General features: G+C 42.0%; 1 protein-coding gene across 3 annotated transcripts in view; it reads left to right on the top strand.

Moving 5' to 3' along the window:
• Positions 1-25561, top strand: part of chd1 (chromodomain helicase DNA binding protein 1) — a 211756-nt gene that overhangs the window by 146214 nt on the left and 39981 nt on the right. For all 3 annotated transcript variants that reach the window (XM_068029758.1, XM_068029756.1, XM_068029757.1), the window contains exons 18-23: positions 2785-2856; positions 5448-5597; positions 5928-6076; positions 10018-10114; positions 18734-18829; positions 20280-20447. In XM_068029758.1, the coding sequence (XP_067885859.1) occupies positions 2785-2856; positions 5448-5597; positions 5928-6076; positions 10018-10114; positions 18734-18829; positions 20280-20447 (732 nt within the window). The remainder of the gene's footprint in view (positions 1-2784; positions 2857-5447; positions 5598-5927; positions 6077-10017; positions 10115-18733; positions 18830-20279; positions 20448-25561) is intronic.

Genomic DNA, 25561 nt, shown 5'->3' with positions numbered 1-25561 from the left:
GCATATTGGAGTGCCAATATATGGCATCATGGAATGAAAGGATTAACTTCCTTCCTCCCAGCCCAATCTGTTGAGTTCCCAATCTCAACCAAGTTACGTGTGAAGGTTCTAAGTAGAGTGAAAATCAGCTGATACGTTTCCTTCATTCCCTACTTTATGTGGTTAGGTGTAGCATAAGTGGTCTAGGAGCAGGCACCAAGGAAGTGCAGGATCCAAAAAGGACTTGCAAGGGAGAAATCTATCGGCAGGTAAAAGATGACATGCCCTTAAATATTACCGCATGATTGGAAAAATGAAAATTTTCAGAAGTACCTTTGCACAGATCTAGCAGACGCATTACTGGAGTGACTGATCCAAATTATGTGCTTGCAGACAATTCTTTTTTGCAGCAGGTCATTGGTGCCATTGTGCTTCACCATACAGAGAGCGCCTGATCTCATCTGGGCTCTGAACTGAGCCGATGTTAAAATTTCTGCATGGAAGAAGCAAATTAACCCTGGTTTACTCTTGCATTGATCCAGGTAATTAGTTACAGTACAACATTGGAAAAGGCTTGCAGGTGGCCTATCTCTTCTCCATGTTAGGAATAGGTGTGTTGGTTGGGAAGAAAATGTAGTCATTTTGTAGTGGCATCTTTTGAGAGTTGTGAAGAAAGTTTTGGTAGAAAGAATGAGGAGAGGCAATATAAATAAATGGTACAATTTTAAAGGGTGCAGGAACAGAAGGACCTGGGGGTGTGCATATGTGAATCTTCGAAGGTGGCAGGACAAGTTGATACGACTGATTTTAACAAAAATTGGGATCCTTGGCTTTATAACTATAAACACAGAGTACAATAGCAAGGAAGTATTGCTAAACCTTTATAAATCACTAATTAGGTCTCAGCTGAAGTATTTGTGTCCAATTCTGGGCACCGTACTTTTGGAAGAATGTCAAAAAAGAAAGACTTGGATTTATATAGCTCCTTTCATGACCAAGGGATGTTCTCAAGTGCTCTACAGTCAATGAAGTACTTTTGAAGTGTGGTCACTGTTGTAATATAGGAAAAGACTAGGAAAGGGCACAGAGGAGAGTTACTAGAATCGTACTGGGGTCAGGAACTTCAGTAATATGGAGACACTAGAGAAGCTGAGGTTGTTCCCCTTAGGAGTAGAAAAGGTTAAGGGGAGATTGAATACATTTTAAGGGGTTTAGGGAGAAACTGTTCCAACTGGCAGAAAGGTCAGTAACTGTAAGACACCGATTTATGATAATTAACAAAAGAACCAGAGGGGTGATTAGAATTTCTTTTTATACGGTGAATTGTTATGATATGGAATGCACAGCCTGCAAAGTTGATGGAAGCAGATTCAATAGTGACTTTCAAAAGGGAATTGAATAAATACTTGGAACAGAAATATTTACAGGGCAATGAGGAAGGAGCAGAGGAGTGAGACTAATTGGATAGCTCTTTCAAAGAGCCAGCACAGGTATGAAGCTCCGAATGGCCTCCTTCTGTACTGTATGATTCTGCGATTACTGAACTGCAATATTTCCACCTTTTTAATTTGTGTTTTTTTTTTTAGCGGGATTAACTCTTTTCCAGCTAAATAACAGCTTCAAACACTCTTTTTGAACCCACTGAATCATGCACATGAGCTAATTCGTGCAAATAATTTGTTTATTCACGTCCAGTGGGACAAATGACGGTTGTTGTTTTGTTTCTTCCATTTGTGAGCTGATCTCCAATAAAGGAATTTTCACATAGCATACTTATTCCTCACCGTGGGATTGATCTGGAAGTCCCTTATTATTAAGTTACGCTATAACACTGTAAAAAAAAAAAAATCACTGAAAGCTACTTCATGCTAAATTGTTCCAGGAATGCTCAAATCCTGATTTATACTGATAGCCACTATACAAATTGGTTGTGATATGTTTTTTGTTTATTTACTTTATCCAAAATTGCTCCAAGTGGTTATAATGGCCACTAAACACAAGGCAACATAACCTGTGAATCACATCATTAGTTGTTTCCTCTGGGGCCACCTGCAGTTTGCAGCTTTTCCAAGGATCATTGTTGTGACTGACAGATACATTCCAGCATGCAATTGTAATAAATGCACACAATTTATTTGGTGCAGCCAATTGCTGGATCTTACAGAATTATCCAATTAGATTACCATCCTCGTATTTCCATCGTATGTTTTTTTGCTGCAGCCTTATACAGTCAGTGAAGAGTTTTGCCAGATTTTTGTTCAAAGTGATTTTTAATCTTTTGTGTTTTTACTATGTTAATATGTGCATCTCCCCTCACAAAACAAAGCTCTGGTGCTAATGAATTGTAAAGGTGAAACTCTTGCATGTTCTGTATTCTGATGTGATAATGACAAAGAAACAGCCTTTTATGAGCACAAGCACATGCATGTGGCCCTAAATTTAAAATTTTAGGAATAAAAGGTGAATTTTCAAAAGCTCCTGTTACAAAAAGGCATACTTAATATGATCCACCTGGCTCCCCTTATTTGTTTGAGCTCATATTCCAAAGGTATGAAAAATTGCTTCATGTAAGATTTCAAAACTAACTTGTTTACACGTGACACTTTTGATGTGAAAATAGGTAAATTTGAGTATTAGAGGATCAGTCTTTGAGCCAAATCTTTTTTCTCATCCGTCTCTTATGTTCTATGTTCTAATGAATAGCCAGAGTCCATCAGCAAAAGACATATCTGAAGAATGTAGTAATTTTTCTGCACTTCACTGTAGTGTGCCTTACAATATTGGTTATTGATCTTTCTCTTACAGCGACTAGATGGATCTATTAAGGGAGAGCTGAGGAAGCAAGCACTGGACCATTTCAATGCAGAAGGATCAGATGTAAGACTTTTAAGTTTTTTGTGTGTGAGCGCACGAGAGGGAGAGAGTGAGCAATTGGATAAGAAGTGGGGATTTAACCCCTCTTCAGATGGCTGTGGATTTGATTCCCAGGGCTTGACGCTGCCCATTTTGTTCAGCTGAGTTTCATCTGGTCCTAGCCAGGTCGTTTGAGGGAGAAATGATGTACGTCATCCAGTCAATACATTTTCAGCCAGCCAGTTAAACTGGCATAGCCATTGATTGTGGGGTAAGGCCATGGTTCAGTTCATCCTTTGTTCACTACCTAATGTTGGTGAACAGCTAGCAAGGGAGAGGAGAAAGGTGGGGAAAGTGATTCAATTTTGAAATTTTCTGAACCTGTCATCTTCTGAAATGAGATAGAAATGGTCTTGTCATCAGATTTTTTTTCATTTAAATTATGACTATTACAAACTTTTCCTGCTCTGATGAAGAGTTACCCCTGAAATTTTGATCTATCTTTCTGGTTCATATGCTGTTGGATCTGTTATGAAGTTCTGGCATTTTTTTGTCTTATTTCAGATTTTAGTATGATAGTGTAGTTACTGTTAGTGATTGTGAGATTGCCCAAGGTCTGTTTGCTTTAGTGAAATGATTGTTTCTGACCTTTTAGAGATTCTTATATGTGCGATAGCTGATGCTGCACTCTATCTACAAAAGGAAAACTCACTGCCATAAGCTGTAGAAAAATGCCACGAGAGAATTTAGCTACACCAAAGGTTTGATTAAATAGTGAAAAAGTTTCAATACAGTTAATGTAGAAATATATTGAAATACAGCAGTTCCGACTAATCCTGCCTTCAGGAGCCATTATTACATTTCTTAGCCTGGAAGTTGTAAACTGTGCTTGTGACCAAGGTTTTGATACTTATATGACCAGTGTAGCTGATAAATTGCTCACACGTATGTGGGAGGTAGAGTTAACCCCACATATGTGACCAGATAACTCATCAACCAACCTTAAACTGCTTTCCCATAATTGACATTGAGAGGGGCAAAAGTCATAATCAAATCACTTGTAGCAATACCCACAGCAGCAACTGTCCAATAACTTTCCTATTGTGTGTATCATTTAACAAACATTTTTGTTTGACAGAAAGCAATGAAATTGATTGTTAGAATGTAAATTTTCATTTAGATTGTATATATTGTGACATATAAAGGCAATCACATGTACTTTCCAAAGATCCAGTTGAATTGTACAGAGAATTTATAACAAACAGCAAGATCCTGAAATATCTACTTTTAAATTTCTAGTAGTGGCAGAAGAAATAAGGCAATGTTAAAATTCTCTCTGAACATGGAATGATGCAGCACAGAAGGAGGCCATTCAGCCCATCATGCCTTTGCCAGCTTTTTGGAAGACCTATTCAATTAATTCTATTCACCTTTTTCCCCATAACCATGCACACCTTCCCCCTTCAAGTATTCATTCAATACCATTTTGAAAGTTACTGTTGATTCTCCTTCCAACAACCTTTCAGGCAGTGAATTCCAGATCATCATAACTTGCTGCATCAAAAAAAAATTATCCTCATTTCACCCAATTACTTTAAATCTGTGTTCTCTGGTTACTGACCCTTCTGCCACTAGAAATAGTCTGTCTGTATTTGCTCTGTCGAAATCATTCATGATTTTGAACACCTCGACTAAATCTCCCCTCAACCTTCTCTGCTGTTAGGAGAACAATCCCAGTTTCTCTAATCCACGTAACTGAAGTCTTTCATCCCTGGTACCATTCTGGTAAATCTCCTCTACACCCTTTTCATAAAGTGTGGTGCCAGAAATGGACACCATACTCCAGCTGAAGCCTAACCAGTGATTTATAATTGTTTTAAATGTGAACACTCACTGTGTAATGTATTTATTGTTTTTATCACTAAACCAAGAATGAAATAGGTAAATCTGCCCTCGACACCCCAATAACCAGCAGCACCCCTTTAGATCTTCGCCAGCCACCCTCCGTGTGGTAATCACATGCGGTAATAACTCTTGCATGACATTCTCTGTACTGCTTCTCAAAGAAAAACACATTCTATTGGATCAAACTCGATGTGTAAAGCATAAATTATTATTTTTTAAATCAAACACATGCATTGTATAAACAGTCTTATATGGGCGGGTATTGAATTGATATTTGTTCCATCTGTAAAACAGCCCAGATATCTCACTTTCAAGTTGCTATTGTCTTCATTTGCGAAATAAGTATGGTATTCAACAACTTCTGTAAGTCCAAGACTGTTCATAGTGAGAGATTATTTGGGTACATTCATAAGAGCAATTAAAGTAAGCTTAATTTGTTACTTAATTTAGTTTCGGTATTGTGGAATTTCATAGATTTAGCATTCATCGATTACTATGTTTATTATTGTACATAAAGATTGGTTGCAATGTTTATTTTACAACAATAGGAAGGAAGAGAAAGTTAGAATGTTTAGCTACCTGTAGCTATTCAAACTGGAAAACCAAATGATGTATGAATATAATTTTCAGCTTTGGTTACTGGGAAAGGGGATATTGCTTGTGCACTGTTGTGAAGAATCTTTTAGGAATTTGTCTCCTTATAACCACAGGACTTCTGCTTTCTGCTGTCAACCAGAGCGGGAGGGTTGGGTATAAACCTGGCATCTGCAGACACTGTAGTTATTTTTGATTCAGACTGGAATCCACAGAATGATTTACAGGCGCAAGCAAGAGCTCACAGAATCGGTCAGAAAAAGCAGGTAACTATTCCCCTGCTGCTGGTTAAGGTACAACATTTCACTTAATGTTAATGTTTATGATTAACATCATAGTGGGACTTAATCATAACCATGTTGAGTGTAATTTGTTAACTTTAAAAGTTCTCCGTAAATATTCATACACACTTTTCTTTCCCTTATTTAAAAAGTCATACTCCAAACCCAAAAATTGTTTTATGTCTAATTATCAAAGATGCACCATGTTTAAAAACTTGTGATTGTTTTTGAACTTTTTTTCCTAACCATCAGCTTTTTAAAAGTTTGATTCAAAATTCATTTGTGAGGACATAATTTATGTAATTTGTCTTTCAGGTTAATATATATCGGCTGGTTACAAAGGGAACAGTAGAAGAAGAGATCATTGAAAGAGCAAAGAAAAAGATGGTGCTGGATCACCTTGTTATACAGCGAATGGATACAACAGGGAAAACTGTGCTACACACTGGTTCCAATCCTACAAAGTACGTATCCTTCTGTGATATCTTTTGTGGTACTGGAACAAGTAACTAAAAAATTTGTCATTTATTAATTGTTATTCGAAAGCTCAACTAAATCTCTTGCCCTCGATTCTCTGTTGTTGGTGTTATCAGGTTATCTTCATGCACTAACAGTTTACTGAGAAAAGAAGGGATTTCCCATTTTGGCAGATTCTTCAAGGTCAATCTTGGAGTCACATAACACATGCTTCCTGATTTACTTGGTCTTTTATTCTTTTCAGCTTTGTTGATGACCTACAATGTGAACTTTCACCCTGAATTTAGGTTTCGCAGTATTGTAGAAAAATGATCAATTATTTTAATTTCTGAAAAGAAATACTTGAATTCAACACAGCATTAATTTTTAAACCACATCAAATAATGAATTGCTTTTGGGCAAAAGTTGAGTGACCGCTCAGTCTGAAAGCATGACCTCGCACTTCCAATCGCTTGCCATTTCAACACCGCCCCGTCACTCTCGTACCAACATTTCTGTCTTTGGCCTGTTCCATTGTTGCAGTGAACATCAACGCAAGCTTGAGGAGGCAGCACCTTTCTGTTTGGATTTCTAAATCTCCCTTCACCTGCACACAGTATTCCAGGCGCGATCTCACCAAAACCCTGTACAATTTTAGTAAGACGACTTTATTCCTGTGCTCCAATCCCCTTGCAATAAAGGCCAACATGCCATTTGCCTTCCAAATAGCCTGCTGCACCTGCATGTTAACTTTGTGCATTCCTTGTACGAGTACCCCGAAGTTTCTCTGAACATCTACACTTACCAGTTTCACACCTTTTAAAAAATATTCTGCTTTTCTATTTTTACAACCAAAGTGAACAACTTCACACTTCCCTACATTATACTCCATTTGCCATCTTGTTGCCCACTCACTTAACCTGTCTATATCTCTTTGCAGCCTCTCCACATCCGCCGCGCAACTTACCTTTCCACTGAGCTTTGTATGATCAGCAAACTTAGGTACATTACAATTCTGTCTCTTCATCCAAGTCATTAATAGAGAGTGTAAATCGCTGAGGCCCCAGCACTGATCCTTGCGGCACCCCGCTATTCACTGCCTGCCAACTTGAAAATGCCCCATTCATGCCTACTCTCTGCTTCCTGTTTGTTAACCAATCCACGTTAATATATTATCCCCAACACCATGAGCCCTTACCTGGCCCATGCGATGACAGAGGCAATAACAGTATAGATACAAAATGGGCTAAGGAATAGAAAATAGAGAGTTGTGATGAATGGCTCTTTTTCAGACTGGAGGGAGATAGGCAGTGGTGGTCCCCAAAATTCAGAACTAGGACCACTGCTGCTTTTGATTTGACATTTGGGTAGTAAAGGGCACAATTTTGAAATTTACAGATGACCTGAAACTTGGAAATGTTGTAAACAATGAAGAGGATAGTAACAGACTTCAGTGGAACACACTAAGGGCTGGATTTTGTTCTCAGCCCATATCGGGTTTTGTGGCAGTGGGGGCCGGAGAATCGGAGCGGCAGCAGCTGCCAAGGAGCCCAATGCCTGGATTGCTGGGCTTGATCTTCCTGGCGGCGGCAAGGATCCGTGCCGGCAGCTCCGCCACTCTGTGACAGGACCCTACTTTAAATATTTAAAATATTTCTCTGCATAAATTTAAATTTAATTAGCTGCAATCTTGCCTTAATTCCCAATTTTGAGCATGTCATGTGGCACTCACCCGCCTTCACTTTCCCATCCAGGAGAAGCTGGTGCCACTGAGGTGGGGAAGGGGTCAACTCTGCATGATTTGTGGGGTGAAGGAGTCAGCGCTGCATGATTGGTATCGGGAAGTGGGGGAAGGTGTCAACTCTGCATGATTTGTATGTTGAACTGTTTGCAGGTCTGGCAGCCTTTTAAAAATGGGGATAGTACCTGCTCCTGCATTAGGTGACACTGTGAACGGCGTCGCCAATGCCACCCCTGCCACATGATTGGGGAGGGGGCAGCCGCCATTTTCTACACCCATGCTGCTCCCTGAGCTGGGCAACAAAATCCAGCCCACATGACAGATGAAATTCAGTGCAGAAAAGTGAGGTGATGCATTTGGTAGGAAGAATGAGGAGTGCTAATACATGCTAAATGGTGCAATTTTTAACGGGGTGCAAGAGCAGCAAGACCTGGGAGTGTTTGTGCACAAATCTTTGAAGTTGGTAGGACAGATTAACAAAACAGTTAATAAAGCATTGGTTTTATATCAGATAGGCCTTGGGCATCAATGAAATGGCTTTGTTGCCCCCACAACCCAACCACTGATTGAGAAGCAGTGGACTGGCGGTTAAAAATTACCCCATTTGATTAGACTGCGCTCCACAGTGATCATGAAACTCATCTCAGATTTGCATATATATATAAAAACAAAGTACGTTTTTTAATTTATTCATTCACGAGATGTGGCCATTTCTGGCAAGGCCAGTGTTCATTGCCATGCCTAATTGTCCTTGAGAAGGTGGTAGTGACTGCTGAGTGGCATTGCTAGGCCATTTTAGGTGGCCGTTAGAGCCAACTATATTGTTGTGGATCTGGAGTCACATAAAGGCCAACCAGGGTTTTTACAACAATCTGGTAGTGTCTCATTCACCATTACTGATACTAGCTCTTTATTCCAATTTAGTTAATTAACTGAATTTAAATTCACCAACTGCTGTGGTGGGATTTAAACTCATGTCTCTGAATTATTAATCCAGCAGCATAACCATAATGCTACCATACCCATAATAAATTATGTTTGTCATGGCTGTAATGTCTTTCAATGCAAAGTATAATCCTGCAAAATAGAATTGTCTCAAAATATCCAGTTAATTGTTTTTTGTTCAGAGCTCAGATTTTATTGTTACTGTGGAGGGGGGAGGGGTGCTGTCTTTGTACAACTAAGTGTGTTAAAAATTGTTATAACTAGTATTTTTTAATGTATTAGTACTAGTCCTGCACCAATTCAGTGTAGGAATCATTCCATTTAAACCAATGCATTTTAATTTTGTATGATACTGTAAAGCTGTCAAATTGCTCCCACCATTGCTGCCCACAGTGTTTTATAGCCTCTTGACTGTAACTCAAAAGTGCCCTCAAGAGACTAGGGTTCTTCAATCACACTGCTAGATGTTTTCCACAGTCCAATTTGGCACAGTATGAAGGTTTTATGCACCCACTATTACATTATACTGAAATTTGAGTGACAATATTGCCACTGTTATCAGCTTCTAGACATAATCCATTTAAAAGGCCACTCTGTGGTGTTCTGCTTTGGTTAAACTTTATATTCCATTTAAAGTTTTCCTTTAATACAAAAGGAAAAGGAGCATTGAAGTCTGGCTTTTCTTTTGTTAAACTGCAAGACTATATCCAATGTTGGAATAGGCTCCACCATCTGGTAATTGCTCTTCTTGTGCTGATGTATTTGAGAATAGGCTGTCCATTATGTAGTTGTACTTTCTTGACAGAGAGAGAGAGAGAAATCTAAAAGTTCACTATTGCAAAAAAAAAGTTGATCTTAAGTATGTCATTTTCAAATGGAAAACAGGGAATTTCTTGTTTCTATTTTAATATATTTACATTAGTAGGATACTCACAGATTCATGGTACAAGTCAAATTTATTTCAATGTTTTACTTTAGTGTAATTTATTTTGTTTAGTCCAATGTCCTATAAAAATGGTAAAATGTTGCACATATCATTGTATATAATCTACTGTAAACGAGTAATCAGAAATTTGGGTCTAGTCTTTGTAAATGCTACAAAGAACTTAGAAATCATTTTACCTCTGGGACTCAACTGCACCGCTAAATGTTGTAGATTGTGTACCAGAATTTCAGTTCATTTTCTAATCTATCTAGTGTGCTCATACATAAGATTGTAATCAAAAATTCACATTTTATATGGCTTATCTCTTCTAATTTCAGTTCTACCCCTTTTAATAAAGAAGAACTGGCAGCTATCCTGAAATTTGGAGCAGAGGAACTTTTCAAAGAGCCAGAAGGAGAAGAGCAAGAACCACAGGTAGCTTAACCACAACCATCTTTTGTACACTCACATAATAATGCTTTTCTGAAATTTATATGTTGGAAATGTACCTTACTTCAGTTTGGTATGTTCACTGGTTGTTCTTCATTTCTGTGTCTTGCTTACAAATTTCATCCCTATCCTCATCAGTCTCTTTGGTTAGTGTTACTGACCTTGTCTCTAAAACCAACTCGAGTTTCTTGAGATCAAAAGTTTGTTTGCTACCCAATCCATTCATCCTTCAATATTGGAAATGACAGCTAAAGTACCATAATTTTGTGGTAGTAATAATGGTGAAACTGAGAGCAGCAGCTTTCAGTACTCCCCTGAAACTCAGAGCAACTTCTGGAGCCTGCGCATGCAGAGTTAAAAGTGGAATTCCAGAAGTTGCTGTCAGTGATTCTGCGCTTCTCCAGAGGATGCGCTTTTGAGATCTTCCCTGATTACAATCAATTAGAAATCCTTGAACTGACATGAACTTCCATTCTTAAGTTCTTAGACTTACTGTAAAAGCCCTCAAAAGTTACATCTTATTGAATGAGGTGCAATTGGATTTTTAACAGCGTACATATTTACTGCTGAGAAACCTCACTGACCCTGAAAGAGTAATTTTATATTTGTTGAATGCCAGATTTCTCCATTTTTAAAATAATTTTTTAAGTTTGATATTTTAGCTTCTACCTTAATCCTGTGTATGTCCCAAGCATTTATTTCTCTCTCTCTAAGATTAAACTCAAATGTGAAGAGAATCTGTGGTTTCTACTTCCTGATTTGCTGTCTGTGAGAATACTTTGATGTGATTGGCTGCTAACCCTGTTTGATGACATGACTTCTGGGAGCTTGACAATCCCCTTGATTTGGCACCAGATTCAAACTGACATCTGGAAAAGGGAAATCCACACCATAGCCATCTTTGCGTAAAGCTTTCTTCGAGGTCAGTGGCGAGCGCAGTTGCTTTGTCACTGATCACAAAATCCAGCCCCATATTTTCAGCAGTGAGCTCTTTGATGACCGCTGAGACTGATTTCTGCTTGGAATGCGCGTCCAGAGAGTGAACAATGGATCCCAAATAGACCAGGTTGGCGTTCTTGATTTTTCAAGTGAGACTTACTCAGCTGGAATTTACATTCAGCATCAGCAATGCGATGGCTCTCATAATAAGAGTTGCCTTTATGAGTGGTTTCTTGCCTTGCTCTTAGCTTGAGAAAGTTGTTCCTACTTGTGAATGTCTGTGTTGCACTGTTTCAGAGTCACTTTTAAGCAATCTTTATAACTCTTGCTATCCAACTGAGATTGCTTCTTAGTTATCAATACACCATAAAGGATCAGGATTCGGTCATCAGGCATTTGCACCATATCTGACCAGCATAACCGTGCCTTCATGATTAGAGCATCTGTGCTTGGCATGCAAGCTTTGTTTTAAGAACTTCAGTCAGGGATCTTGTTATGCCATCTAGCCTTCATAAGTCATCTCAGGCAGCTTAGTTGAGTGATGCAGTTTCTTAATGTGGTGTGAATACATGGACCAAGTTTCACAGGCATAAAGCAGGGTAATCAGAATGACAGTCCTAAAGACTTTAAGCTTGGTCTGCAGGCTGATGCCTCTCTTGTTCCAGAGCCACTTTCTGAAATTGTCATAAACGAAGCTGGCTTTGGGGATTCTGCAAGATGCTTCTGTATTGATATTGTCTTCCCTAGACCCAGGTAGACGAATCTGGCAATATCCTGAAGCATGTTATTGCCAATAGTGTTGATAATTGGTGTGTAATCCTTGCCTCGGGCTGGTTGGAGAAGTACCAGCATCTTTTTAAGGCTGATAGCTGTGTCAAATTGCAGACAAGCGATTGCAGAATGGTTCATGATTGTTGGCATTATATCTTGGGAGTGGGACATGAGAGTACAGTTATCAGAAAATAGAAGTTCACAAAGAAGTTCTGACAGCACCCTTATTTTAGCTTGTAACTTTCTAAAATTGAAGAGCCACCTATCAGTCCTAAATTTAATCTTTGCTCGAACTTCAAGATCACTGAAAGCCTCAAGGATAGCAGCAAAGAAAATGTGGAAGAGTGATGGTGAAAGGCCACATCCTTGCTTAATGCTGCTTTTAAAGGGGAAGGAGATTAAATTGTCCCTGTCTTCCATCACACTAGCCAGTTTGATCACTTCAGTATATTTGTGTGGACAACCAAACTTGGTGAGGATTTTTCAGACACCTTCTCTTCATGATTGTGTCAAATGTCTTTGCCAGGTCAACAGAAACACAGTAGAAGTCTGCATTTTGTTCTTTACCTTTTTTTTTGGAGCTGTCTGGCTGCAAAGATCACATCAGCTGGGCCTTTTTGAACTCACGTTGATTGGGAGGAAGTTTTCAGCAATCTGTTGAATGAAGTGATTAGGCATCACTCTTGCAAAGATCTTGTAGCAATGACAAAGAGATTCCCCAGTGATTAGCACAGATAAAACAATTTCCTTTTCCCTCCTAGAGGTGGACAATTGAAGCATCTTTGAACTCTTGGGGGATCTTTCCTCAGTGCCACATAGATTAAAATGTTGAGGTGTTTGACTAAGTAGTCGCCACCAGCCTTGTATATGTCTCAGCTAGGATAGTATCAGAACCAGGTGCCTTCACATTTGAGGATAACCAAATGGTTTTTTCAGCTACAGTATGTTCTTTTGCAAGGATATCGTTGGCACAGAGGCAGCTGATCAATGGCTTACTCATTGATAGCTAATTTAGAAGGTTTTGGAAATAGTCCATCTTTTCAGGATTTGACTTTTGGATGTGAGAAGAATGGTTTCATCAGTGCTGACAATAGGGGTGGAGCCACTAGATTAAGGGCCATATACTGTTTTAAGCATATCTTGAAAGTTCTTCATGTCATTCTGGTCACCATTTCATTGCAATTCATCTGCCTTTTTGCTCCACCAGGAATCCCGCACAATCCTTAGTTCAGTTTGGAGTTGTTTACAAATGTTATCATAAACTTGTTTCTTGGTTGATGACTTGTCCTTTATCCATGATGAGTCCAGGCAGTGTTTTTCATCAAACCAGTTCTGCTGTTTATAGACAGATGGGCCCAAGACTTCCTAAGCTGCATTGTGGACTGCATCTCTGCAGCAGTTCTAGTCAGCTTCATTGTTACCAGGAACTGTGTTTGACTGACCTATTCTTTCTGCCTTCCCAGGAACTTCAGTGCTTTCTCTTCATGGTTAAGAGACTGGTGATTAGATAGTCCACCACTTATCATTCCCTTTTTGCTGTTCTGACCTATATTCTCCTTTAAGAAGAATGCTTCCTAGGTGCAGTGAAACCAGGGTGTCAATATGTGGGTGTTGACAGGTACTTGAAATAAGTAATAAAAACAAGACATGCTGGAAATGCTCAGCAGGTCTGGGAGCATTTGTGGAGAGAGAAGCAGAGTTAACATTTCAGGTCAGTGACCCTTGATCAAAACTGGCAAATATTCGAAATGTAATAGGTTTTAAGCAAGTAAAGCGGGGGTGGGGCAAGAGATAACCAAAGAGAAGGTGTTGATAGGACAAGGTCACAAAGAATAACTGACCAGCAGGTCATGGAGCAAAGGCAAACGGTATGTTAATGTTGAGTTGAAAGACAGAGCGTTAGTGCAGAGAGGGTGTTAATTGACAGAAAAATGAACAGCCTGGTCCCAAGCACAAACATGGAAAAAACAGTGGGTAGGCACAGTAGAACCAAACTAAACAAACTAAAATAATATAAAAAAAGCTCTGAAATTATTGAACTCGATGTTCAGTCTGGCAGGCTGTAGCGTGCCTAATCGGTAAATGAGGTGCTGTTCCTCGAGCTTACGTTGATGTTCACTGGAACACTGCAGCTAACCCAGGATAGAGATGTGGGCATGAGAGCAGGGGGATGTGTTGAAATGACCAGCAACCGGAAGTTCGGGGTTATGCTTTCAGGCTGAGCGGAGGTGTTCTGCAAAGCGGTCACCTAATCTGTGTTTGGTCTCCCCAAAGTAGAGGAGACCACATTGTGAGCAGTGAATACAGCATACTAAATTGAAAGAAGTACAAATAAATTGCTGCTTCGCCTGAAAGGAGTGTTTGGAGCCTTGGATAGTGAGGAGAGCGGAGGTAAATGGGCAAGTATTACACCTCCTACGGTTGCATGGGAAGGTACCGTGGGAAGGGGACGAGTGGTGGGGGTAATGCAGGAGTGGACCAGGGTTTCGCGGAGAGAACGATCCCTTTGGAATGCTGACGGGTGGGGAGGGGAAGATGCGTTTGGTAATGGCATCACGTTGGACGTGGTGGAAATGGCGGAGGATGCGATTAGAAGCCTGTGACTAGTAGTCTACCGCCCTTGCTGTTTGTAGTGTACATTAATGATTTAGACGTGAATATAGGAGGTATGATCAATAAGTTCGCAGATGACATGAAAATTGGTGGTGTTGTAAATAGTGAGGAGAAAATCCTTAGATTACAGGGAGATATAGATGGGCTGGTAAGATGGGCAGAGCAGTGGCAAATGGAATTTAATCCTGAAAAGTGTGAGGTAATGCACTTTGGGAGGATTAACAAGGCAAGGGAATACACAATGGATGGTAGGACCCTAGGAAGTACAGAAAATCAGAAGGACCTTGGTGTACTTGTCCATAAATCACTGAAGGCAGCAGCAGAGGTAGATAAGGTGGTTAGGAAGGCAAATGGGATACTTGCCTTTAATCGCCGAGGCATAGAATATAAGAGCAGGGAGGTTATGATGGAGCTGTATAAAATGCTAGTTAGGCCACAACTGGAGTACTGTGTACAGTTCTGGTCACCACATTATAGGAAGGATGTGATTGCATTGGAGAGGGTGCAGAGGAGATTCACCAGGATGTTGCCTGGGCGGGAGTATTTCAGCTATGAACAGAGACTGAAAAGGCTAGGGCTGTTTTCCTTGGAGCAGAGAAGGCTGAGGGGGGACATGATTGAGGTGTACAAGATTATGAGGGGTATTGATAGGATAGATAGGAGGAACCTTTTTCCTTTAGTGGAGGGGTCAAGAACCAGGGGGCATAGATTTAGGGTAAGGGACAGGAGGTTTAGGGGAGATTTGAGGAAACATTTTTTTGCCCAGAGGGTGGTTGGAATCTGGAACGCACAGCCTAAAGAGGTGGTAGAGGCAGGAACCCCCACAACATTTAAGAAGTATTTAGATGAGCACTTGAAATGCCATAGCACACAGGGCTACGGGCCAACTGCAGGAATATGGGATTAGAATAGTTGGGTGCTGTATGGCCGACACAGACATGATGGGCCGAAGGCCTCTTTCTGTGCTGTATGACTCTATGATCATTTGGATGTGGAGGCTGGTGGGGAGGAAAGTGAGGGCAAGGGGAACCCTGTCGTGGTTCTGGGAGGGAGGGGAAGGGGTGAGGGTAGAGGTGTGGGAAATGGGCCCTGCACGGTTGACTGCCCTGTCAACCACAGTAGAGGGGAATCCTCGGTTGAGGAAAAAGGAAGATATATCTGTATCTCTAAATAAATTGCTGTATCTCTAAATAAATAATGGGATTAATGTATAAATGGGTGGTTGATGGTCGGCACAGACTCGGTGGGCCGAAGGGCCTGTTTCAGTGCTGTATCTCTAAATAAATAAAAATAAAATAAATATCAGAAGCGCTGTCGTGGAGGGTTGCATCATCAGAGCAGATGCGTCGGAGACGGAGAAATTGGGAGAATGGAATAGAGTCCTTACAGGAGGCAGGGTGTGAAGGTGTAGTCGAGGTAGCTGTGGGAATCGGTGGGCTTATAATGAATATTAGTAGACAGCCTATCCCCAGAGATGGAGACAGAAGTCGGGGAAGGGAAGGGTTGGAGACGGACCATGTAAAGGTGTCAGAAGGGTGGAAATTAGAAGCAATGTTGATAAACTTTTCCAGTTCCGGGCAGGAGCAGGAAATGGCACCGATACAGTTATCAATGTACTGGAAAAAGAATTGGGGGAGGGGTCCTGAGTAGGACTGGAACAAGGAATGTTCAACATATCCCACAAAAAGACAGGCATAACTAGGACCCATGCGGGTACCCATAGCAACGCCTTTTAGTTGAAAGAAGTGAGTGGAGCTGAAGGAGAAGTTGTTCAATGTGAGAACAAGTTCAGCCAGGCGGAGGAGGGTGGCGGTGGATGGGAACTGGTTGGCCCTCTGTTCAAGGAAGAAGCGGAGAGCCCTCAAACCATCCTGGTGGGGGATGGAGGTGTAGAGAGATTGGACGTCCATAGTGAAGAAGAGGCAGTTGGGGCCAGGAAACTGGAAATTGTCAAAATGACGTCGAGCTTCAGAAAAGTCACGGCTGTAGGTGGGAAGAGACTGGACCAGCGGAGAAAAGATAGTGAAGATAGGAAGAAATAAGTTTAGTGGGGCAGGAACAGGCTGAAGCAATGGGTCTGCCGGGACAGTCCTGTTTGTGGATTTTGGGAAGGATGTAGAAGCGGGCTGTAAGGGGTTGCGGGACTATGAGGTTGGAAGCTGTAGAGGGAAGATCTCCAGAGGAGATAAGGTCAGTGACAGTCCTGTGGACAGTAGCTTGATGTTTGGTGTGGGATTATGGTCTGGGGGAAGTAGGAAGAAGTGTCTGAGAGTTGGCGCTGAGCCTCTGCAAGGTAGAGGTACGCCAGACAACAACAGCACCACCATTGTCTGCAGGTTTGATGACTATCAGGGTTAGACCTGACAAAATGGAGTGCGGCAAGTTCAGAAGGGGACAGGTTAGAGTGAGTGAGGAGGGCAAAGAAATTGAGACGGCCGATGTCTCGCTGACGGTTTTCAATGCAAAGATCAGAGGGAGGGGTCCAGGTAGAGGGAGAATTCTGGAGGCGGCAGAATGGGTCGGGGGGAGGACTCTGGTCAAAGAAGCGAGCCTGGAGATGAAGGCGACGGAAGAATGCTCAACATCATGCCGAGCACAAAATTCATTGAGGGGCGCAAGGGGATAAAACTGAGTCCTTTGCTGAGTACAGAATGTTCAGTGTCAGTGAGGGAAAGGTCAGAGGGTATAGTGAATACATGGCAAGGGGTCAGATCAGAAGGGGTGGGGTCAGAGGGAAGTGAAGGAGAAGAAGGATCTGGAGGGGCTTTAGTCCCCATCAGCTGCTGGGGCTTGCGTTCCTTAACACCTGAAAGGAAGAAGAAAAGCTTTTTTTAATGCGTCAGTAAGACGAAGGATGAAATGAAACTGCAGAGTAGAACAGCTTTGAGATAAGGTGAGGCGGTGCTGCTGGAGAGAGAGGTTCAGTGTGTACATGTGGCAGTGCATGGCACTGTGTTTGGATCTCAGGATGTGACGAGAACCGCAGTCCGAGGAACGTTGTATTTTTCGGAGATACCTGTAATCCTGGGTGGATTCAAAACGTGGAGGATGAAACTTCAATTGGAATCCACGTGGAATAAGTCGGAGCCGGAGACAGTTACTGAGGAAGGAGATGTGGCTGTGAAAACAAGTTTTGGTAGACACTTTATCATATACCAGGAGGGAAATAGAAAGCAATGAAGGCAAACAAGGTAAAAAAAGACAAAGGAAAATCCCGTCAGATAGAAGAGCAGAACTTCTTCAAGGTAGGCATTCCTGGAAGAGAAGTGGCAGTGAATTGAACACTAAAATCAAAGCAAAATACTGCAGATGCTGGAAATCTGAAATAAAACAAGAAATGCTGGAAATACTCAGGAGGTCTGGCAGCATCTGTGGAGAGAGAAGCAGAGTTAACGTTTACTTGAAATAAGTACTCAGATACTATGTTAAACTTTAATGTGGAATTTGCATGTAATGCTGTCAGTGAAGAATCTCATGCCATTGAAGGTGTAAAGATCCTTATGGACCATAATGTTAAGCTCTTGAAGGACTTTATCTCCGTAAAGGGAAGGTGGTCGTAAGTGGCAAGCATATTTAATGCAGGACGTTCTTGGAGGGTGTGGCAAATTAACTCTTACTGATGAGTCATTAAAATTTTGTGACACAGGATCGACGAGGTAGCACTTCCACTTCCTGTCATTCTCTTGGGCAGTCCCCTTGGCTGCCCTGCATCCTAAACAAAGTCTCCTTCTCAGAATTTGGTTTACCAACACTTCTATGAATGCCTCTGAAAAGCTGGGGGTGTTGTACCTTGCAGCTGAACTCTGAGACACTTTGCGAATAATAATCCCACTTGCCAGAAAAAAAGATTTTCTTTTGCTGATTCCTGTACCTTGAATTTATTGCCAGAAGCAATTTAAATAGTGATATCTATTTCTCTGTGCCCCCTTTCTTCCCCCTCTTCCTCCACATCCAATGCAGGCAGGAATACCACTGAGATCAGTGGAGCAGGCAAAATGTCCCGCCCCATCGCAATTCTGGTGGTGAGACCAACATAGAGGAAAATGTAGGCTCATATGATTTCTAACTAAGAATTACGTTTTTTGAACATGCAGGTTATCTTAGCTTTCTCTCCAGTACTTCAAATCCATTTTAAAATATCTTTATGCTTTTTTAAAACTTTCCTGTAAAGGCATAGAATGAAAACTAGGATGAACTGTTTTAAAATTTAATTTAAAAACACACTATAATGAACTTTGCTAACAATGCAGTTATATTTAAAAATGGGAATTGTGTTTGTAGGAAATGGATATTGATGAAATTCTTTGCCGTGCTGAAACTCGAGAGAATGAACCTGGACCTACCACTGTGGGAGAGGAGCTGCTATCCCAATTCAAGGTGCTGGAAAGTATTTGCTGTTGCATCCAGCTGGATCTGCGAACCTGTCCATAGCTTTCAAGATACAATAAGCATCTGCGCTGCTGGGGTATTGATGAGATAACTCATCAATCCGACCAATGCGATCACCCAAACGAACAGTGAAACAAAAATTGTTGCTATAGCTGTTGCAGTTTGAAGGCCAAGTCAATTAGCAGTACCAAGAACCTTGACTAGCTAAAATAGCTTAAAACAAAAAATGGCTTTTGGACCTGGCTTTTAAGCAAGTCGGAATATAAATTTTGGCAGGTTGAGTTCCAGTTCCAGGATGGTCCTTGAAATTACACGGGCACATAAAAAAAAATATATAGAGAACTTAAATTTGAAAACAAAAATTGAAAGAAGTTAAAGCATGGAGTATCATAACATGAGCAGTGGAATGAGTGGATGCTGAGACCAAAAGAAAAATCTTTAAAACTGTTTTTTGAATTGTTCAGTGATATAACAATGATATACTCTTGATATGTGTTAGCATCAGGGTGTGTTGGTTGGGGAGGGGTGGGGGAAGCTGGTCATTTCCTTAAGCTGCTTTCTTTCAAAGCATCGAGAGCTATTAACTTTAATTGTTTTTAATTGTGTTACATGTAAAGGTTAGCTGTATTACCTGTTCACAAGCTTCAGAATTGATCATTTAGGCCCATTGCACAGTTAGAAGCTCCCTGAAAGACCTATCTGTTTAATCTCATTCCCCATACCCTTGTTGTTTTTCATATTATCCACCTCCATTTTAAAAGTGAATATTAGAGAACTGCAGGTGTGAAAATGAGGTATGTGGTTGCTTCAAAAAAAAAAGTAAATCTGTAATGCCAAATGACAAAGGGGTAAGGAATCTTAATGGAATGCAGTTATTTGTCTTATTTTGGGGGTTTCAGCAGTGCAATTGAAACAGAACAGAGGCACTCATCTTGGATGCACTGAATTCAGGAAATGTTGCCTGCAGTGTTTGAGAAGTTGCTCCTTGTTTTTCTGGATGATCACCCTTGTCTGATTCCAAGCTGCCTAAATCAGACACAGTGCTCTAACTACAGCCTAATCAATAATATGTACAAGTTACAGCAGGAAAGCTGTGTTCAAAGGTTACATTGTCTGTTTGTAGGGTAGGGAATCTAGCCGCCTATCTGTCCCTTATAAAAGATGTTTCAACTTCTTATATAATGTGCTTTCTTGTGCTGGAGCGCAAGATTCCAGCTCAGCTGACATCTCTCAGTCAAGCACGGGCGAGTTAGGCCTGCAGATAGCCCTCCTGTGTCACGCAATAAATATTACTGACCTAAGATTTACAGTTTAATTTTATTGGTAGGATTAGCTGGTCGTTGCCTATATTGCTGTTCAATGCATTGATTTCTCATTGTCTAACTTAATCCTGTGCACTCCTGTAGAAAGTATTCTGGAACTTTCTTCTCACTATTAGGTGGCAAATTTTTCCACAATGGACGATGACCTTGAACCTCAGCGCAATATCAAGGACTGGGATGACATTATTCCAGAAGCACAACGGAGAAGGATGGAAGAAGAGGAGCGGCAAAAGGAACTTCAAGAGATCTACTTGCTTCCTCGTATGCGCAACTGTGCCAAACAGGTAAGTGTTAAAGGTGTTGCAATTCAGGTTTCTTCACTGGTACTCAATAAGAAAAAAAAAAGGGTCAGTTTCCACAGGCAAACTCATGCATTTTATGAACTAAAACCTCACGTGATGTCAAAAATAGCTGAGCGCACTGGATACAGCAAAGGGCCTCGATGTCATCCCGACTGTAGTGATAAAGACTTGTGCTCCAGAACTAGCTGCGCCCTTAGCCAAGCTGTGCCAGTACAGTCACAACACTGGTATCTGCCTGACTATGTGGAAAATTGCCCAGGTAGGTTCAGTCCACAAAAAAAAAAAGACAAATTCAATCCAACCAGTCACCAGCCCATCAGCCTACTCTCAAACATCAGCAAAATGAAGAAGATGTCGTTAAATGTGCCATCAAGCGGCACTTACTCAGCAATAACCTGCTCACTGATGCTCAAGTCAGGACCACTCGGTTCAAAACCTCATTACAGCCTTGGTCAAACATGGACAAAAGAGCTGAATTCCAGAGTGAGAGTGACTGCCCTTGACATCAAGGCAGCATTTGACCAAGTGTAGCACCAAGATGCCCTAGTAAAACTGAAGTCCATGAGAATCGGGGGAACACTCGCTAGTAGTTGGACTCATACCTAGCACAAAGAAAAATGGCTGTAGTTGTTGGAGGCCAATCATCTCAGCCCCCTGGACATTGTTGCAGAAGTTCCTCAGGGCAGTCTTCTTGACTTCATCAATGACTTAGCATCCAGCATAAGTCAGAAGTGGGGATGTTCGCTGATAATTGCATAATGTACAGTACCATTTGAAAGTCCTCAGATACTGAAGCAGTTCCTGCCTTCAGGCAGCAAGGCCTGGAAAACATTCAGCTGATAAATGGCAATTAACATTCGCACCACACAAATGCCAGGCAATGACATCTCCAACGTGATTGAGTCTAGCCACCTCCCCTTCACATTCAGCACCATTACCATTGCTAAATTCCCCACTATCAATATTCAGGGTGTCATCATTGACCAGAAACTTAACTGGACCATATAAATACTGTGACTACAAGAGGCGATCAGAAGTTTTGCGGTGAGTGACATCTCCTGACTCCGCCTTTGCACCATCTATAAGGCACAAGTCAGAAGTGTGATGGAATACTCTCCCCTTGCCTGGATGAGTGCAGCTCCAACAAGACTCGAGAGGTTCAACACCATCCATGACAAAGCAGCCTGCTTGATTGGAACCCCATCCATCGCCTTAAACTTCACTCCCTCCACCACTGGTACACTGTGGCTGCAGTGGCTGCCATCTGCGCGATGCACTGCAACAACTCGCCTAGGCTTCTTCAACAGTACCTTACAAACCAGCGACCTCCATCACCTGGAAGGAAAGTGCAGCAGATACATGGGAACACCACTACCTGTAAGTTCCCCTTCAAGGCACGTACCATCCTGACTTGGAACTAAATTACCATTCCTCCTTCATTGCTGAGTGAAAAGTCCTGGAATTCCCTCCCTAACAGCACTGTGGGTGTACCTACACCACACACACTGCAGAAGTTCAAGAAGGCAGCTCAATGCCAGCTTCTCAAGGGCTATTAGCCTTGCCAATGATATCCACGTCCCATGAACAAACTTAAAATAAAAAATTTACCCTATACTGCTGGTTCTGCAGTGAAAATAGTATGCAGTGTCATACTTGTGTTCTCTCTGAAAGATGGAAGAGCACTGAATTGATAAATGTGTAGCTCAGAGCAAAACTACTAATTTGGATTGAATATACTGTACAGTTTTTTTTTTCAGAAGCAGGAATTAAAAGTAGCAGTTCTTAATTTTCACCGGCATCATAAAGCTGTATCTGAGGCAAGATACCAAAGTACTTTGAGATTCTTAGCAGCATTTGATAAATTTACTTGCATGATATTGCAGGACCAAGGATTTCCACCTCATCACAGTGTATTGGGTGGAGGGGGGAGGGTGGCTAGATGAATTAAAACAATATAGAAAGCTTACCATAACTATTAATAACCTGAGCTGTCTCTGGATACAGAAGTGTCAATCAAGTGAGATTTCAAAACCCTCAAAGACTACCTCTTCGGTACCAAATTCATGCAATTCTCACAAAAGCTTTTTTCCGGCCCAATTGTGCCTGTGCCAGCTTTTTAATAAGCTATCTAATTAGTCCCACCTCCTTGCTTTTACCCATAGTCCTTCATATTTTTCCCTTACTATTTGTGTCACATCTCTTTTTGAAAGTTATTGTTGAATCTGCTTTCACCTCATCCCCTGCTACTATTCTGGTAAATCTCTTCTGCCTTGGCATCCTTCCTAAACAGTGGTGCCCAGAATTACCCACAGTACTTCAGCTGGGCATAACCATAAAGGGTTCGCATAACTTCCTTGCTTTTGTACTCTGTGCCTCTATTAGTAAAGCCAAGGATTTCATATACATTTTTTTACAGCCTTCTCAAATTATCCTACCACCTTCATAGACTTGTGTATGTACATTCTGAGGTCTCTGCTGCTGCACCCTGTTTGAAATTGTATCATTTAGTTTTCCAGTGGCTCCTGACTACGCAGAGCGATCATAGGTGTCATCAGTGTGTGCGAACATTTGGCAGCTTGCCAGTATGAATGCGCGCATGTCTTAACCACGCAATGATGTCCTCACCCATCAGTCGCCTCCTCCATTCCCCCGAACAGTACCTTGCTCCCTGCTTCAATCGCCGCTTCCCCACTGCCTTTCCTTGGCCGCTCGCACTATGGCTCGCCGCCATCACCACCCCCACTCACACCCCAGCCACTCGCTCCCAGCCTTGTCCCCACCATCCCCCCCCCCCCCCCCCCCGCCAATTGTTCCGCGCCGCCTGAAGAAGCAGCGGGGAACAAGCCGCTGACGCGCAAGGTGGGGAATGAGGGGTGATGGGTCAACGCGGGAGCGACTGGCCAAGAGGAGGGAAGCGGCGTGGCCTGGAGCTAGCAGCTGGGGGGGGGGGGGGTTGGGAGGTGGGGGAGAGCGGGGACCGAGCGACGAGGCCGGGAGCGAGTGGCTGAGTGAGGGAAGGCAGTGGCGAGGCTGGGAGTGAGCGGCACGGAGACAGGCACAGGAGAGAGCGGGGGTACTGTTGGGGGTGGGATGGAGGCGGTGATCACAACCATTGAGGGGATTTGGGTTTAATTTGTTTTGTGATAAATTGAGCAGGGCCATCTTTAATCCTGGCAGCTGCCTGAGACGTCGCAGATAGTGACGTTTCAATGGATGAGGCTGCATTTGCGCATGTGCCAGTTTTGTGCCGCCTAGTGGTTGCATTGTCAGCAAACACTGTCTTTAGTTTATATTGTCTCATTCTTCCCACCAAAATGAAACGCTTCACACTTCAGTGTTAAATCTCATCTGCTATTTGTCAGCCCATGTCTGTCCTCCTGGAGTCTGTTGCTATCCTCCTCACTGCGTCGTACATTTTCAAGGTTTAGCTCCTCTGCAAACTTTGAAATTCTGCCTTGTTCTGTTTATTAACATGCATGAAAAAGAGTGATGGTCCCAAAACTGACTCCTGGTGGACACAATTGCACACTACCTTCCTGTCTGAAACTATTCGCCACTATTTGTTTCCTGTCCTTGACCAGTTTTTTTTCTACGCACCCAATGCCCCTTCCATCCCATGGGCTGGGCTTCAACTTACTAACAAGTCTATTATGTGGCACTTAATTGAACGCCTTTTTAAAGTCTATATACACATCAACCGCACAACCCTCGTCAACTCTTTCTGTTGCTTCATCAATGCACTCAATCAAGTGAGTCAAACATGATTTGCCTTGAACGAATCTATACTGGCTTTCAGTTATTAACCCAAATTTTTCCCAAGAGCCAATTAATTTTGTCCCAGATTATTGTCTCTTGAGTTTCCCCACTTAGGCTGCCTTGCCTGTGCTTACTGGGTTTCTCTCTGCTTTTTTGAACAGGGCTGTAACATTTGCATTCCTTTATTTTGCTGGCACCATTGCCCACAAAGCTAAGTGCCACAACAGGAAAGAGAAACTAAAAGCAAAATACTGCAGAAGCTGGAAATGTGAAACAAAACCAGAAAATGTTGCGAATACTGAGCTTGTCAAGCAGCATCTATGGAGGGAGAAACAGAGTTAATGTTTCAGGTCAATGACCTTTCATCAGATCTGGAAGATGCTAGAGATGTAATAGTTTCATAAGCAAGTACAAAGGCAGAGAAAAATTGGGAGCGGGCAAGAGCAAAGGTCTGTCATAGGGCGTGTTAATGGGACAAGTAAAGAAACAGAACTCATGTGTAAATGGTTTTGGGAGAAGAGCAGAGGGGTGGGGCCAAGCGTGAACAATCTGGCAAAGCGGAGAAGGCTCCGGTGGCCCGGGAAAATGACAAAGTTGGGTAAACCCCGGGGTGCAGGCTACCCCAAGCACCAGCCCACATCTCCTGTATTCCGAATGAGTCTGCTGCAGCCATCCTACATTATCAGCACCTGCTGTCTGAGAACGTGGGAGCTACTGTTCTTAAATTCACTGTTAAGGCTGGAAAGCTGTAAACAACAGTAACTTTTATTTATATAGTGCCTTATCGTCATAAAACGCCCCAGGGCACTTCACAGAAGCATTAAAGTGCCCAATGTAAAGATGAGGTGCTGTTCCTTGAGCTTTATTTTTATTGGAAAAGTGTACGAAGCCAGGGACAGAGATGTCAGAGTGGGATGGAGAATTAAAACTGGCCAGAAGGTCAGTGTTATGCTTGTGGGCTGAACAGAGATGTTCAGCAAAGTGATCACCTAATCTGTGTTTGATCTCCCCAATGTAGAGAAGACCACACTGTGAGCAGCGAACAGTGTATTAAATTGGAAGAAGTACATGTAAATTGCTGTTTCACCTGGAAGGATGTTTGGGGCCTCTGGACAGTGGGAAGATGAAAGGGTAGACATTATCTCTCTTGTGCTTGGGGATGGGATTGAGGCGGGTGGGGTGGGGGGGGGTGGTATGTGTGTGTAGGAGGATGGGGTGGTGGAAGATTGGACCCGGGTGTCACAGATGGTATGGTGCCTTTGGAGTGCAGAGAGGGGACAGAATTATGCCTCTGAAACATCGTGGGCATTTTCTTAATTAAAGGTGCTAATTAAATGTAA

Source organism: Heterodontus francisci, chromosome 4 (assembly GCF_036365525.1).
Source record: "Heterodontus francisci isolate sHetFra1 chromosome 4, sHetFra1.hap1, whole genome shotgun sequence".
Taxonomy (NCBI): domain Eukaryota; kingdom Metazoa; phylum Chordata; class Chondrichthyes; order Heterodontiformes; family Heterodontidae; genus Heterodontus; species Heterodontus francisci.
This window is presented reverse-complemented; position numbering and strand designations above follow the sequence as displayed.